Below are 14442 nucleotides of genomic sequence, written 5' to 3' on the forward strand. Positions count from 1 at the left end.
TTAAGCATTCTTATGGTTATTAACTATTTTTATTCTTCTTTAGTGAATTGCATGTAGGTTTCTTTTTCCCTTTCAACCCCCCCCCCAAAAAAAACACCCTTTCTTTTTCTTATTATGGAGCTCTTTGAATTTCAAAGAGATTAACTCAGGGTGCCTGGGTGGCTCAGTTGGTTGAGCGTCTGCCTTCAGCTCAGGTCATGATCCTGAGGTCTTCAGATGGAGCCCCGCATCAGGCTCCCTGCTCAGTGGAGAGCCTGCTTCTCTCTCTCTACCCCACCCTCCTGCTCTGCTCTTGCTAGCTCTCTCTCTCTCTCTCTCTCTCAAATAAATAAATAAATAATCTTTACAAAAAATTAAAGAGAATAACTCTTCCTTATGTATTGCAAATGTTGTCTATGGCCATACCACCCTGAATGCGCCCGATCTCGTCTGTATTGCAAATGTTTTTCCCATGTTTGTTCTGTCTTTATTATTTGCTTTATGACACAGAAGCTTAGAAACACTCTATGATCAAATTAGCTAATCTTTCCCAGGATTCGTTGTCACTATACTACACTGCCAAGGCAAGGTGTGACAACTGTAACCGGAGGATGGCAGTTAACAAACGGGGAAGTTATCTAAAAATAAGAAGTTGTAGATATGGGAAGAATAAAGGGGAGAATCTTTTTTCTAGCATAAAATAAATGCTCAACTCCCACTCTTGACAACATGACTTGGATGAGTTACGGATGTTACACATAAGAAACTAGGGCAGGGAAATACCGGATTACCTCCAGGAAGCCCTGCCAAGCCCAGGGTAGTGGAGATGCTGGGCCTTTTGCCTAATCCCTGGCTGCAGTTCCTGAGTGGGAGGGTCAATACGCTATAGGAGTAAGGATTGGGTGGAGGTGTCAAAAAGGTCTTCCCTTCTGGATTCCTGCCTAGCAGACATGAAGTCCTTGCACGGAGAGGCTCTGCCAAGAGCTTGGTACCAGGTTGTGAACCACCTTGCCAGCCTTCAATCAACATTCACCAACTGCAAACCAAATGACAACATCTCTAAGAATAAAAATAAGATGCTACCTTGTGTTCTCGTCATTATTTATACAAAAGGGTCAAAAATAGCACAGAGAAAACCTCAGGGTTGATTGTCCCAGGGGCCTGCTAGCGACTGGGTTGGTACCTGGGGTCTCTCCAGGAGCACCTGGGGACAGGTTTCCAGTTACTGCTTCCACAATGATCTCCATGTTCCCTGTGTCCTCTTCAGTTGCTGTGGCCTCTACCAGTAGACAGCCTGGGTCAGCAGGCAAAGGTGTGGGGTTCTCAGCAGGACAGGTGCTCTGGACGGGCTCCAGGATTCCACGGTTAGAGAGAGATGGGGGGATCAGCAATAGCTCAGGGCACAGTCCATCCATCTCCCCAGTGTTGCTGGTTGGCTGTGAGTCCAACACGGGGTCTGTCATCACCACTGACTGGTGTTCTGTGGTCTCCTTATGTGCTGAAAAGCCAATGGAAGAGAACCCAAACAAAATAGAGTTAGAAATCTCACTTTCTTCCCCGTTGGTGTGGGGGCACAGCCCAGTGTCTGCCCACTTAGGCATTTCCTTGCATGGCAACATGCCATACCTAGCTAACCTAGAAGTCTTTTTACAACAATGTTCAGAACAAAAAGTATACAGATGCTAATAGGGATCAGCATTAGGAGAGAGCCAACAAGTTTTAGCCAATATATTAAAGACTGAAGGTTATGTTTCTTGGAGCTAAGTGACCTTGGTGAAATCATTAAGCAATCTGGGCCTCAGTTTTCTTATCTGCACCAAAACTGGGGCAAAGGGATCTCAGAGGTCCCTTCCCCTCTTAACATACTATGATCTCACTATTCCTTAGTATAGGTCTAAGGCCCTTCCTTCAGGATCTGGCCTTGCTGACCTCTCCAGACTCATCTTCCACCTCGCCCCTTAACAGACCTCTGACCCAGCCATATCTATGAGCTGCCACACCCCAGGCTCACCACATCCTCTTTTGCTCCCATACCCTCACACATGCCCCGCCCCCCTCCGCCTGATGGGCCTTTTCCCCTTCTCCATCTCTCTTATCTGGCTAATCAACTCCCATCCTTTAAGAATCTGCACAAATGTCACTTTGGCTATGGCTTCTAAGGCCCTCCGCCTGATGGGCCTTTTCCCCTTCTCCATCTCTCTTATCTGGCTAATCAACTCCCATCCTTTAAGAATCTGCACAAATGTCACTTTGGCTATGGCTTCTTGACCCCTCTGGGGTCCCACTGGCATCTGTACCTAGCTCTGCCAGAAACTGTCACACTGCACCTTTGTTACCTTTCAGTCTCCCTCCCTAGACTTGGAGCTTTCTGAGTGCAACTGACTGACAATATCACTTCACTGAACACAAACCACAACAGTCTACACAAGTCAGACAGATGAGATTCTAGTGAAGAACTGCAGACACAGAGATGCATCAGAGGAAAGCTAGATTTCTACAAAGATAACAAACCAGTGGTTCCTTAGGTATAAAGTAACCCACCCAGAGAAATATCAAACTCATTGACTCTGGCCTCATATTGAAAACACCAGAACACAATCGAGAAATGAATGGCAACTAAACTGCATATCCTGTTATACAGGGCTAAAATTAGCTGAAGCTGAATAATTAGTAATGTATAAGAATGGCGGTAATAGCTTCATGAAATTGAGTCATGCCCGTCGAGTGAGGGCTTAGGGCTAGGAAATCAGGTTGCAGGTGAAAACCCTGCAACTCAAAACCTCGGCTCAGGGGAAGGTAGCTGGGAAGTGCACTTCCACGGTCAGAGGGTTCTCTGGAAACCACAGCCTTCGCTTACTGAATATTATCACCGCTCTGTGGGGAGCCAAGGAGGACTAGGTCCTTCTAGATGGAGAACCTGAACCTTCGGCCGCTGGAAGGCGGGTGAGGTGGGAGACAGGTAGTCACGAGAGGAGAAATGAGCGTATCTTTGGGGCAGAGGCATTGAGGAAGAGAAAGGACAAATTAAGGTGGAGAGAGGGCCTGCGGAAACAATGAGACCTGAGGCACCCGGGATTCCACCTGCCTTTGGGCTCTGACTCACCGCGTAGCCTCAGACAGATACAGTCACCTCGCTTCCCAGGGCCTCAGCTTTCCTATCTGTAAAGTGGAGGTGATGACAGCGTCCACATCGTTGGGCGGGAGCGAGAATCACAAGAGCCAGCAAATGGGAAAGGCGTTTTGTAACCTGCAAAGCTTGGGATGGAGCATCGTCATGATTACGGTCCTGAGGAGAGGCAGCGGGTAACCGGGCGGGGTCCAGGACAGTGACGCGGCTGGGGCACCGGGACTGCTGCTGTGGTGCGCCGGGGCCCCGATCGTCGGCGTGCTCCCTTTAGCACCTCCTCCCGAGGGGTCCCGCCGCCCAGGCCCACCCTCATCCTGGGGCTCGAGAAACTTTTGCCTGCGGCCCGCTCCACACGCACCCCCTACTACTTCCCGCCCGGCAGCCGCTCACTCACCTCCCGGCCCAGGGCGGGCGGGAGCCGAGTCTCTATGGTCCGCCAGCGGCTGGAGCGGCCTCCCGGGACTCCCTTTGTGCGACCGCCTCCGGCCCAGCCACCTCTAGGACTTCGGGGCCGATGGAGGCCGCTCTCTCTTCCGCTCGTCGGCTGACGGGGTACTCTATGGTTTTCTCTGGCGTTTCCCCTTGCCCCTTCCCCCAACCGAGAAGCCCGAGGACTACCATCGAGAGTTGTGGGGCAGAGCGGCAGGGCCCGCTGGGTGGGTGTGGCGGGAAGTAGGTGAAGGAACGCGGGGGCGGGGCCGAGCGGCGCTTCCCTCAAGTGCGCAGGGCTGAAACCATCGAGAGGGAGGGCCAGAGAGTCATGGCGGTAAGGGGGCGGGGTGACGGGTTATTCCAAATCACGCTGCCGCAGGCGCGAGCTGGAGCGTGGAGGGGGTTCGGGAGGGGGCTTCTGGGCGTCCGTCAAGGGCCAGGAGGGGGAAGGGCTTTGTCTGTGGCCTTCCATGCATAGGTATTTTGGCATTCTGGATTCTACTCTGAGCCTCCGCGGTGGTCTCGGCCGTCGGCTCACCGCCCCGCGTGCCCCCTGCGCCCCGCGCGAAGTGGCAGGGGCCGGGAAGGTGTACTAGAAACGACGTAGCCTCCTATCCCTCGGGATCTCTAGAATTAGACTCGGTCACGTTTTATTGGGGGGGGGGGAGTTTCGGGAAAAATCTCCATGGAGAAAGCAGCAAATGGACAGGTCTTCAGTTGGAGAGAGGGAAAGAATCAATTAGAATGGGTATTCCGCGTAAAGAGACGGGCTTGAGCAAGGAGAAGGTTCTTTGCGTGTTTGTACAACAGGGAGTATTAGGCGCTAAGAATGAAAGATAGGTGGGCGCCGTGCTGTGGACGGTTTTGAGTACCAGGCAAAGAAATGTTTACCTAATTCAGGGATCTGTTGAGAGCCAGCCATTGGAGGTGTTGCGGTACCCAAAGTAATAGGATTGAAGCGGACTTTATGAAGAAAGTTCTAGATCCCTGTGAGGTGACTTGGTGAAACAGTAGGTAGAGAGACCCATTAAGATGACATTTCAAGAACTAAAATTAATTTTCAAGAGGCAGTTGGGAGGTAATAAAGGGCTGAACAGGACGTTAGCAATTGAGCATATAAAGGACAGGGTATTTGAAGGACATTAATCATGGTGACAAGGCATAAGGTTACTGACAGGTCAGTGGAAGAAAATAACTTCTTCATCCCCTGTTCACTCTGGCCAGGGTTCTATCTCAGCGAATCCCAGGGACCACAAACATTCTGTCCATTATCCTGATGAGAAGCTGGTTACATTGCTCTCTCATGTTTAAAGAATCTTCAGACCTAGTCCTCTGGCAGAAAATGAGATACGAACAGGATAATGAAGGGTAAAATGGAAAAAGAGGCCTGGAGTCTCAGCTCTTGCATTCCAGCACCTCCTCCAGCCCACAGAGGATATTGAAACACCCAGTAGCACTGACCTGTGCTTCCTGCACCTGGCTTCTGCGGGAGGGAGTGGGCAAGGGTGAGGAGGGATTGTGGAGTCCAGTTTCTGAACTAATCTTGTGCTTTGTCCCATCTCTGCTGCTCCCTACCCCCAGGTTTTGAAAATGCCTCAGAGCCTGTAAAGTTGAGTGTTTCCCTCTCAAGATGCCCCTCTCAGACTTTATTCTGGCCCTGAAGGACAATCCCTACTTTGGGGCTGGATTTGGGCTTGTGGGTGTGGGCACAGCCCTGGCCCTGGCCCGGAAGGGTGCCCAACTGGGCCTGGTGGCATTCCGGCGCCATTACATGATCACACTGGAAGTCCCTGCTCGAGACCGAAGCTATGCCTGGTTGCTTAGCTGGCTCACCCGCCACAGTACCCGTACTCAGCACCTCAGTGTTGAGACTTCGTACCTTCAGCATGAGAGTGGGCGCATCTCCACTAAGTTTGAATTTGTCCCCAGCCCTGGGAACCACTTTATCTGGTAAGGTTGGGAACCAGGGAGGGCTCAAAGAGTAGAAAAGGAGAATGAGGGGAGCTGGATTTGACCCATTCATTCACCCTGCCTTGACCATTTTTATTCAGGTATCAGGGGAAATGGATCCGAGTGGAACGAAGCCGAGAGATGCAGATGATAGACCTGCAGACAGGGACCCCTTGGGAATCTGTCACCTTCACAGCTCTGGGCACTGACCGAAAGGTTTTCTTCAACATCCTGGAGGAAGGTGTGGGATGGCACAGGCTGGCCTTACGTGGGGGTTGCAAGAATGGGGGCATTTGACATCGGAGCAAGGGAAGCTTGGAGAGGAGGATCTCAGCCCAGGGGACCAAGAGGGAAGCTGTTCTGGCACAGCTCTGCTTAATTGCGTGGCGAAGATCTGAGTTGTAACTTGTCTCATCTTCCCCCTCCTAGCTCGAGAGCTGGCCTTGCAGCAGGAGGAAGGGAAGACGGTTATGTACACAGCCATGGGCTCTGAGTGGCGTCCTTTTGGCTATCCACGCCGGCGGCGGCCGCTGAATTCTGTGGTTCTAGGACAGGGTCTGGCTGACCGAATTGTCAGAGACGTCCGGGAATTCATCGATAACCCCAAGTGGTACACTGACAGAGGTGAGCAGCAGCCGGGCTCCTGGCCAGGACGTTTTTGATGTGGTGTCAGAGTAGGGGGAAACGGGCTGGTCTCTGTGGCCAGACGGGCAAATATAAAGCTCTAGCCTAATTCCCAGACATTAAGGGGAAAGAGAAGTTGCCGTGGGGGTGATTTCCTCCCATACCAAGGTCATCAGGCCACCAGGGGGCAGGGTTGGGAATGAATGTGGACATCTGGGGTAGAGTACAGGAATTCATTTTAGGTCTTGATGATCCTCTTGGCTGTATTCCTAGGCATTCCCTACAGACGTGGCTACCTGCTTTATGGGCCCCCTGGTTGTGGAAAAAGCAGTTTTATGTGAGTAGGGTCACATTCTCTCTTAATCCGTAAACTGGAGAAAAAAATCGGCCGTGGGGTTGGAAAGGGAGTTGAATGTGGGCACCAGGGAACAGGATAAACGTGGGACATGAGGAACGTTCGGGTCATAGAAGGGTTAGGTCTCTGAGACCCACCCAGGACGGTGAGGACAAGCATTTGGGCCCAGGAACGGCTTCCCAGGTTGCCCAGCTCCTGTCCTCCCATCCTCCATAGCACAGCCCTGGCAGGGGAACTGGAACACAGCATCTGCCTGCTGAGCCTTACAGACTCCAGCCTCTCCGACGACCGGCTCAACCACCTGCTGAGCGTGGCCCCACAGCAGAGCCTGGTGCTCCTGGAGGACGTGGATGCAGCCTTTCTTAGCCGAGACCTAGCTGCAGAGAGTAAGCGAGGGGAGTTTTGAGGAAAGGGGAAGCATTTCTAAATGAAGGTAAATGAGATACAGGAGTAAGTGAGGAGCAGTGCAAGAAAGTGGAAATCCAGAGGGCTGACCGAAGATGCCTGGGGTTGGCAATAGGAGTCCACAAGAGGCACAGATAAGTCAGGGAATGTGGTGGGGAGTAGAGGGTTTAAGCAGGGTCATGGCCAGCCACACTTCTTTATCTCTGCCTTCCTCTAGACCCAGTCAAGTACCAAGGTCTGGGTCGCCTCACCTTCAGCGGACTGCTCAATGCCTTGGATGGTGTGGCATCCACCGAGGCACGCATCGTGTTCATGACCACCAACCATGTTGACAGGTAAGAAGGGGTGAGGCCCTCTGAGGCTGCGAGGCAAGACTCCACCCCCTCAGCGCCTTGGGAGGATCAGGAGGTTCTGGGGGGGTCCTGGTGGTACTTGTGCCTGTGACTCTGCCTTTCCTGCCTTGTCCCCTTAGGCTGGACCCTGCCCTGATACGCCCTGGACGAGTAGACATGAAGGAGTACGTGGGCTACTGCTCACACTGGCAGCTGACCCACATGTTCCAGAGGTTCTATCCAGGGCAGGCACCTTCCTTGGCTGAGGCCTTTGCAGGACGTGTCCTTCAAGGTACAACTCAGATCAGCCCTGCCCAGGTACAGGGCTACTTCATGCTGTATAAAAATGACCCTGCAGGGGCAATTCACAATGCTGAGTCTCTGAGGACATGACGAGCAGGCTGTCCTCAGCTCTCCTCCTGTAGATCAATAAACACCTGCCACACTATTCTGGTCTGACCTCCCTGTATTGGTACTTAAGTAAAAAGCAGGGGCCCTCAGGCAGCCACAGAGGCGAGTGCTGGGGGCATAAGCTAAGGCCAAGCTGGAAGAAACGCTATGGTAAACAGGGAAGTACAGTCTACCACCTAAAGGCATTCAATTTTTAAAAAAAATGTGTATGTATAAAAACATGGATGTATATGAAGTGGGCGTGTGTGTGTTATGTTCCCGCATATTCTGCTTAAATGTTGGCATCTATCAGTTTTCCTGAAACCCACCACGCTAGCTGGTATGTCAGACCTGTCTTTATTCGGACCCTGGTCTCTTGGGAAAATGGGACTTTAGAGCAAAGCTGGGGCTGTTCTGCCATACCATCAGTCTTGCTAGAAACTCAGAAAGAGCCATACTGTAAGGCTAGGCACTACTAAGCAAAGAAAGCCAAACAAGGCCAAATCTCTTTATTGCCCCCCTGCCCCCCCAAGTCCCTGCCCCCCACAGTACTGCTAGGAACCATCCTCAGACTCCAGGCTCAGGGGCTCCCTTCGAGTACCAGGACGATAGGCTCCCCGACCCCGAGGCAGGCGGGGGTAGGAGGAACCTGGTGTCCGACCCTTGGAGCGCTCCCAGCGAGCACAGTCCCGAGTCCTGCGGGGTGGGGGACCCTGCCAGTTGCCAGGGCCCTTCTCTTGGGGAGGACCTTCAACCCCTTGGCTACAGGGTTCTAGCTTTAGGTCCATGGGCTCCTTGAGGGGCCCCTCAGGAGGTGGCAGTTCCTGGGTGTCACTGGAACCTCTGTGGGCATGGCACTCCCCTCCCTTTAGGTGCCTCCGTTCAGGCTGTTTCCAGGGGCCTCGACTGGCCCGGGGGGGGTCTAGCATAGCTTTCGGGGTCTCGCCCAACCTTTGCTGATTTGGCCCAGCCCCTGCAATCTTCTCACACACGTACTGGGAGGCCACGGGCAGAGGAGCTGACAGGTTGGGTTGGGCAGCTGATGAGGTGGACAGTTCTGCGGCAAGGGCACTGGGTGGCTGGGATCCTCTGGAGGCCTCTATAGCCGACTCAGGCTCCACGGGGGCAGGAGGCTGGAAAGAAGTGCGCAGACGCAGTGAGGGAGATGTAGTTCCCCAAAGCGGGGAACTGCAGGCCTCTCGCTCACTACAGGGGCTGACCACCATCAGCCTATAACCTCAAGGGTAGAACAAAGCTCACCCTAGGGCCATGGCAGGGGGACACTGGTGGGGAGGTAGGTGGCAGTCTGGGAGTGAGAAAGCCTTCCCTCACCTGCTGGAGGCTGATGAAGTACCGGTTCCGCTCAGCCTCGAGGTCAATGATGCCCCCCCGCTCCTGCTGCCTCTGGTAGAGCCGCTTGCGCTCTTCTTGTTGGCGCAAGCTCTCTGCGTTGGGCTGGTAGAGCTCCTGGAGGGAAGGGAGCAGAGTAGAGCGAAGAAGTAGACTCGAACCCCTGCTTTCAGGACTGCCCCGGGAGATCTGCATGAGGTGCTTGGGTGTGTCCCTCAGATTTGGGCTCCCAGAGCCTTCGCCTAGTGGGGGCTGCAGTTCTGCAGAGAGGTCCCAGGGAGGTCCAGCCCAATTCCAGAGATCCCATTCGAGGCAGACAAGATGCCATCCCTCCCTCCTCAGAGAACGCCATTATTCCTGGCTCAGATGAGAAAGGAGTCCCCTTACCATGGGCTGTTGGGGCTCGGGGGCTGCTTTCAGTGAGGCAAGATCATACACGAGGGGCTCTCTGCACACCGGACACTGCACACCGACTGCCTTCTAAAAATAGAGAACTCACAGCCCTGCTTCCCAGCGCAGGGTGCTCGCCAGCGGCCCAACCCCGTCAGCCACCCTAATCTGCACAGCGCCGGGACCCAGGGCAGGGGCACACCGTTCAGCAGGGAAGCAGGACAGCGCAGGGCCTGCCTCTCCAGACAGAGGTCCGGGGACTCTGAAACTGCATGCAGTGTGTACATATGGATCTAAGAAGGCCCTTTTTTCTGGACAGAGGTGAGCTTTTGTTAAACCAAAGGGTATCTGTGACCCTAAAAAGGTGAGCAGCCACTGGAGCGGGGGGACAGAAAAGGGTGTGAGGCAGGGGCCGGGTGGGCGCAGGGCTGGCGCGCTGACCTGCTTGGTTGCGGCATGCGGCCGCTCCTGCTCCTGGCCTCGAGCCTGCAGCTCACGCTCCATGTGCTCGATGTACCGAGCGAGGCAGTGGCAGTGGAAGTAGTGGTAACACGGTGTTTTGGTAAAGGCCTCCTTCTCCTGAAGGGACGACAGACACAGGGCATGGCGCCAAAGCTCTCGTGAGCCCTCTGCTGCCCGTCGCGGGCTGACCCCAGGTCCCAAGAGAGAACCCCACCTGGAAACCATAGAGGCAGATGACGCACTGGCCATGGGGGATGTTGTTGTCTGTGAGGATTTCCTTCCCTTTCTGAGAGGAGAGAAGACACTGTTCAAACAGGGAGGCAGGGGCAAGAACTGTGCACAAAGCCCGTCACTTATTCCCAGGAGTGACCGTGGGACCGTCTCCTACCAAGCTGGTGTGGTACTTTGTGTTCCCGCCTCTCTGTCTTGATGAGACTCCCTCTGCCTGGAATCAATCCTCCATGTCCCTGCCCCTCCTGCCCCATCCACCCAGCTGCAAAATCCGATTTCACTGTTTCTCCACGCATTCTGTCACCTTTAATACACCTCAGGCATGAAAATGATATACCCGGGGAGAACAAAATGTCCTGTTGACACTCCTATCTTCTGGGATGCCTTCCTTGGTTCACCCTCTCTGATTATCACTCCCCCCAAAAGGCTGTTCTTGGAGGCAGCTTTCAGAAAAAGTCAAGGCATGGACAGCCCCAACGACGGAGAACTCAAAGGCATCGAGTTGCGCTATGAACTAACTCGTGTGCACTGCTGTTTGAATAGCTAATACTCTGGAATTCCACAAAGCTCAATGCTGCATCGTGGAGGCCGGCCTCAGGAGCACTACGGCGCTCTAAGCCCACCCTCTGACTCCAGGCCGCCCACCTTCATTCTTCTCTGGACATTTCTCTTCAAAACTTAAAGTTGAGGCAAACAAGACTTAATTGTGTGTTTTTAATCTCAAGCAACAGAAGTTTTCTGTGTACGTGAACTTGTAGCTCAGGGTGGTCCCTGTGGGTCGTTAACTTCATTAGGGTAGAGGCTCTGAGTGAAAGGACCAGGACGTTCTCAGTCCGCTCCAAAGGCAGGCCAGCCTTCAAATGTAGTCCGTGGCGAGACCCTCTAGGCAAGGTCCCTATCTCTGGCTACTTTTGGTTGCCAGTGCCAAGAGAATGCACTGAAACGGAATCAAGAAAAATCCAAGTTAAACACGAAAAGTCGTTTTCAAGATACTGGCGGCCGCTTGGGGAAGCTACAGAACTGTCTTTTGCGGGGGGAGCTCTTGGAAGCAGAAGAAAATCTTCCTCCTGGATTTAGGCCTCACCTAAACAAGGACTAACTGAATGTATGACTCCAGAGGTATTTAAGATTCTGGGCCCACTACCTCCCTTGAGAGAAACGGCTCTCACAGTTTCCCGAGCTAGCACACCGCTTACCTCGATGAGTTCATAGAGCATGGCAGTACCCAGCCCAGCGTTGGCCACGTGGCTCAGTGCCTGTGAAATCCTGGAAAAGGGCAAAGCAAACGTTAGGCGTGCCCCTTCCTCTCACCAGACTGAGCTGTATCCCGTTTTCCCTGCTCTGACCGGCCCGACTTACTTGTGGATCTGTTCATCTGAGAGTCCTCGCGGGTTACGGATAGAGATCTGTGGCACCTCATTGGGGTACTAGTGGGAGGAAATAACGTTACTGCTAAAGCACTCCACCCCAGGGCCTCTCCCCTTCCTCCCTTTGCTGCCGTGAAGCAGGGGCCTCACCTGTGCTGGGACCCGAAGCACCAGAGTGAAGCACACATACTGTGAATCCTGGTCTTCTGCAGTGGCAGGGTGCAGGGTGATGGAGATCTCCCACGGTGAAGATCTGCAGGTGGATGAAGTGGGGACCGGGCATGTGATTGAGCAGGAGTTTGAGGACCGGGGAAGATGGGGGTCAAACAGTGAAGCAGGTAGAGGAAGTGAGCACCGGGCTCCTCTTTTGGGGGCGATTAAAGAAGTCGTCTTTGTCTCCATGAGAACATTTTCTCTGAATCAAGGTTCGTGGATCTGCATGGAATTCTCTCATTACTAAGGGGACTCCTGCCCACCTCTAGTCAAATACGTACCTGCCGTTTCCTTTAACCACCTGTAGTTCATCCAGATAGATAGACTCTAGCACCTCGACTTCAGAGGGAAGTACCCTAGGGAGACAGGAGGAGACTGACTCACCATTATAGCTCTCCCCGCTAAAGCCTGCTAGAGCCCATGAAGGCTGGCTTTATAGAAAACTGGCAATCTGCCTAAGTGCATGCTCTTTTTAACCTCCACAGAAATGGGGGAAATATGTTTTCTTAAGTTGTCAAGCGGCCAGGTAGGAAGCATGGGAATCGGAGTTTAAGGGACCATTTCTGTCAACAGATGAGGAAAGGTGAAGGTGAAAATGACTAGCTCAAGTATCAAAGTTTAACAAAGGCAGAGCTAGAACCAGAGCCAGGTTTCCTGACTCCCTGTTTTAAGTTGCATCGCGCTGCTGGTTGGCCATTTCTCTGACCCAGAAATAAGATGTCCACTGGTTCACATCAAGGTTACCAATACCACTCCTGGCTTTCCCTACACCACTGTTCACATGGATCCCAGCGTCTACACATACTGCCAATATCAGTTGCCCTAAGCCTACTCAGAGGAGATACCAACTGAACAGAAAAAGAGATCGAGGTGGTATTAAAGGCCGTGATGTAACAGAAGAGCCATCAGCTTGGGAGTAATAGGTACCAATCACTGACCAGCTACATGATCTGAGTAAGTATCTCTGTAAGCTTGAGTCACACTGTCTACCATATATAGATAATACCACCTACTCTCCAGGGTTGTTGCGAGGATAAAAAGTTGTTTATGAAAGTACCTAATAATATCTTGGCCATAGTAGCTAGTCTATGTTCTCTTTTTTCCTATTTGTATATAACCTTCTCCCGTGAAAGGAAAGAAGGAAGGATATAGTTAGTATTCAATGTATTTTTGACCCTTGTTATCTGGTTGATTTAGATCAACCTGTTTAGGTCAGGATCTGGTGGTCTGGATGTAAATGAGAGGACATACACGTTTAATTATAGAAATAGCCGTTGTAATGACACTGAAAGTTAGTGATAGGCTCGAGTTCATAGCTCTACCCAGGTAATGCATGTAAAGATGCACGCTTGCTTTCCTTTCTTATATTGTTCTTTCTTCATCAAGAGCAGGGTTGCCCTAGCATGACCCATATATTACTGGTTCTCAAATTTTCTTTTTAAGTCTTAGACACCTCAAAATATAGCACAGATAACTGTGGAGTAGTTTTGCTTGACATAAGTGTGGGAGTCTCAGAGCACAAGCTAGCTGTGCGATCACTACTGCCCTCTCCATGGCTCAAAGTGTCTCCTCAGAATCTTAAAAGTTCCGCTGAACAAGGTGAAAACGATGAGCCCAGGTGGTCTCAAAAAGGCCAACACTGGCTGGCCTCCCTGAACCAACAAAACACTGAAGTGTAACCTCCATCAAGAGGCCCTTCAATACTTCACCCACCCTAGCTGGGACTTGGGCCCTGGATGTGAGGTATGGAATGGGATGATGGTAAGGTGGTGACAAAAAAAAAAAAAAAAAAAAAAAGGAGGGGGGGCAGGGGGATTGTATAATGTCCTAGAACTAAAAACTAAGATTCATGGAGTCAGACAACCTGGATTCCTAGTCATAACTATGTACCTTTTTAGCAAATCGATTTACCTCTTCAGGCCTCATCTAGGCCCCTCAGGGGCCCACACCTCAGTTACAAAAAGGAGGCTTTTATGTTACAAATCCACCCTGATCCTATCAACTATTCTATGAGGTAGATGCCACACCCACTTTTTTACATCTGAGGACACTGACTCACAGAACCTGGGTGGCTTGGTCAGCATCACACGCTAATAAAATGTGGAGTGAACCCACATTTATCCTATTTCCAATCTTCCAGGCTTTGGTCTCTTGTTAAGAATGCTTCAGAGAGGGACTAGGAGAGCTTTTTGTGAGGTGTAAAGCTTTATTCAGACAACAGTCCTCATTGGTGCTGTCGGGGACAGACCGCTGAGGACAGCCTCGGCGGAAATAGGCTGATCCAAGGGGAAAGGGGGTCGGGGGGCTGGAGGACATCGGTTCCGGGAGGTAAAAGGGAGGTGGGGAGAGCTAATAAGCAGGCATCCTCCGGGACCCTGAACAAATCCACTTCAGGACAATGGGACGAGCGAGGCCGAAGAAGAGGGGATCAAGCCAGATAAGGCGCAGCCCGAGCTGGCCTGGCCGGCGCAGATCCGGTCTCCTCTCCCACCAGATCGGTGCCCCTCCACCCTCCTGCTCCCCAGTACAGAAGGTCTCTTAGGAAGACATGTCAGCGTCTCTGTTATCCCTTATCCCTCGCTCCGCCCCACAAGCCCGCCGTACGGACCGTCCGCGGCTACTGCTAGTCCCCCGGATCGGATCCAGGCGGCCAGCCAAAGCCCATGCCCCCAAGTTACCAGTCCTCCTCCCCTGCAGCCGCCGACGCAGTCGCCGCCATGTCTTCTCCGGCCCACAGCCGGAACCGGAAATACTCTCGGGGAAGTCAGGGGCGGCAAGTTAAAGGAGGGAGGGAGGCAGGGAGGCTAGCGGCCGTTTCTAGGCAACCGTAGACTC

The 14442-nt window shown here is 52.5% G+C and overlaps 3 protein-coding genes across 11 annotated transcripts in view; 1 reads left to right on the plus strand and 2 right to left on the minus strand.

Annotated features, from left to right (window-relative positions):
- ZNF142 (zinc finger protein 142) overlaps positions 1-3640 on the minus strand; it is a 30790-nt gene extending 27150 nt beyond the window's left edge. For 2 of the 4 annotated variants that reach the window (XM_064587044.1, XM_054506014.2), the window contains exons 1-2: positions 3083-3223; positions 1163-1477 (exon numbers count right to left, since the gene is read on the minus strand). In XM_064587044.1, coding sequence (XP_064443114.1) covers positions 1163-1442 — 280 coding nt within the window. In that variant the 5' untranslated portion in view covers positions 1443-1477; positions 3083-3223. The other 2 variants (XM_045867987.3, XM_045867986.3) reach the window with 2 other exon arrangements.
- Positions 3532-7850, plus strand: LOC123838855 (mitochondrial chaperone BCS1). 3 transcript variants are annotated; one of them, XM_045867993.3, is made up of 8 exons: positions 3532-3658; positions 5120-5488; positions 5590-5729; positions 5918-6112; positions 6386-6449; positions 6684-6853; positions 7090-7207; positions 7345-7850. In XM_045867993.3, the coding sequence occupies exons 2-8, from the start codon at positions 5169-5171 to the stop codon at positions 7595-7597; spliced, it is 1260 nt and encodes a 419-aa protein (XP_045723949.1). In that variant the 5' UTR covers positions 3532-3658; positions 5120-5168; the 3' UTR covers positions 7598-7850. The 3 variants fall into 3 exon arrangements, with proteins under 3 accessions (XP_045723949.1, XP_045723946.1, XP_045723950.1); XM_045867990.3 differs by lacking the exon at positions 3532-3658 and adding an exon at positions 3777-3872; XM_045867994.3 differs by lacking the exon at positions 3532-3658 and adding an exon at positions 3996-4016.
- Positions 7851-8088: 238 nt separating this feature from the next.
- RNF25 (ring finger protein 25) lies at positions 8089-14425 on the minus strand. Of its 4 annotated transcripts, none has more exons than XM_045867983.3 (10): positions 14286-14425; positions 11889-11963; positions 11545-11647; positions 11387-11454; positions 11224-11293; positions 10011-10082; positions 9776-9913; positions 9332-9421; positions 8927-9061; positions 8089-8727 (listed from the first exon to the last, which is right to left on the minus strand). In XM_045867983.3, the coding sequence occupies exons 1-10, from the start codon at positions 14324-14326 to the stop codon at positions 8149-8151; spliced, it is 1371 nt and encodes a 456-aa protein (XP_045723939.1). In that variant the 5' UTR covers positions 14327-14425; the 3' UTR covers positions 8089-8148. The 4 variants fall into 4 exon arrangements, with proteins under 4 accessions (XP_045723939.1, XP_045723938.1, XP_045723940.1 ...); XM_045867982.3 differs by having other exon boundaries at positions 9332-9424; XM_045867984.3 differs by lacking the exon at positions 10011-10082 and having other exon boundaries at positions 9332-9424.
- Between the last annotated feature and the right edge of the window lie 17 nt (positions 14426-14442).

The sequence above is a fragment of the Mirounga angustirostris genome, unplaced genomic scaffold, assembly GCF_029215605.1.
Source record: "Mirounga angustirostris isolate CCGP_5_RB_7025 unplaced genomic scaffold, mMirAng1.0.hap1 SCAF_3, whole genome shotgun sequence".
Taxonomy (NCBI): domain Eukaryota; kingdom Metazoa; phylum Chordata; class Mammalia; order Carnivora; family Phocidae; genus Mirounga; species Mirounga angustirostris.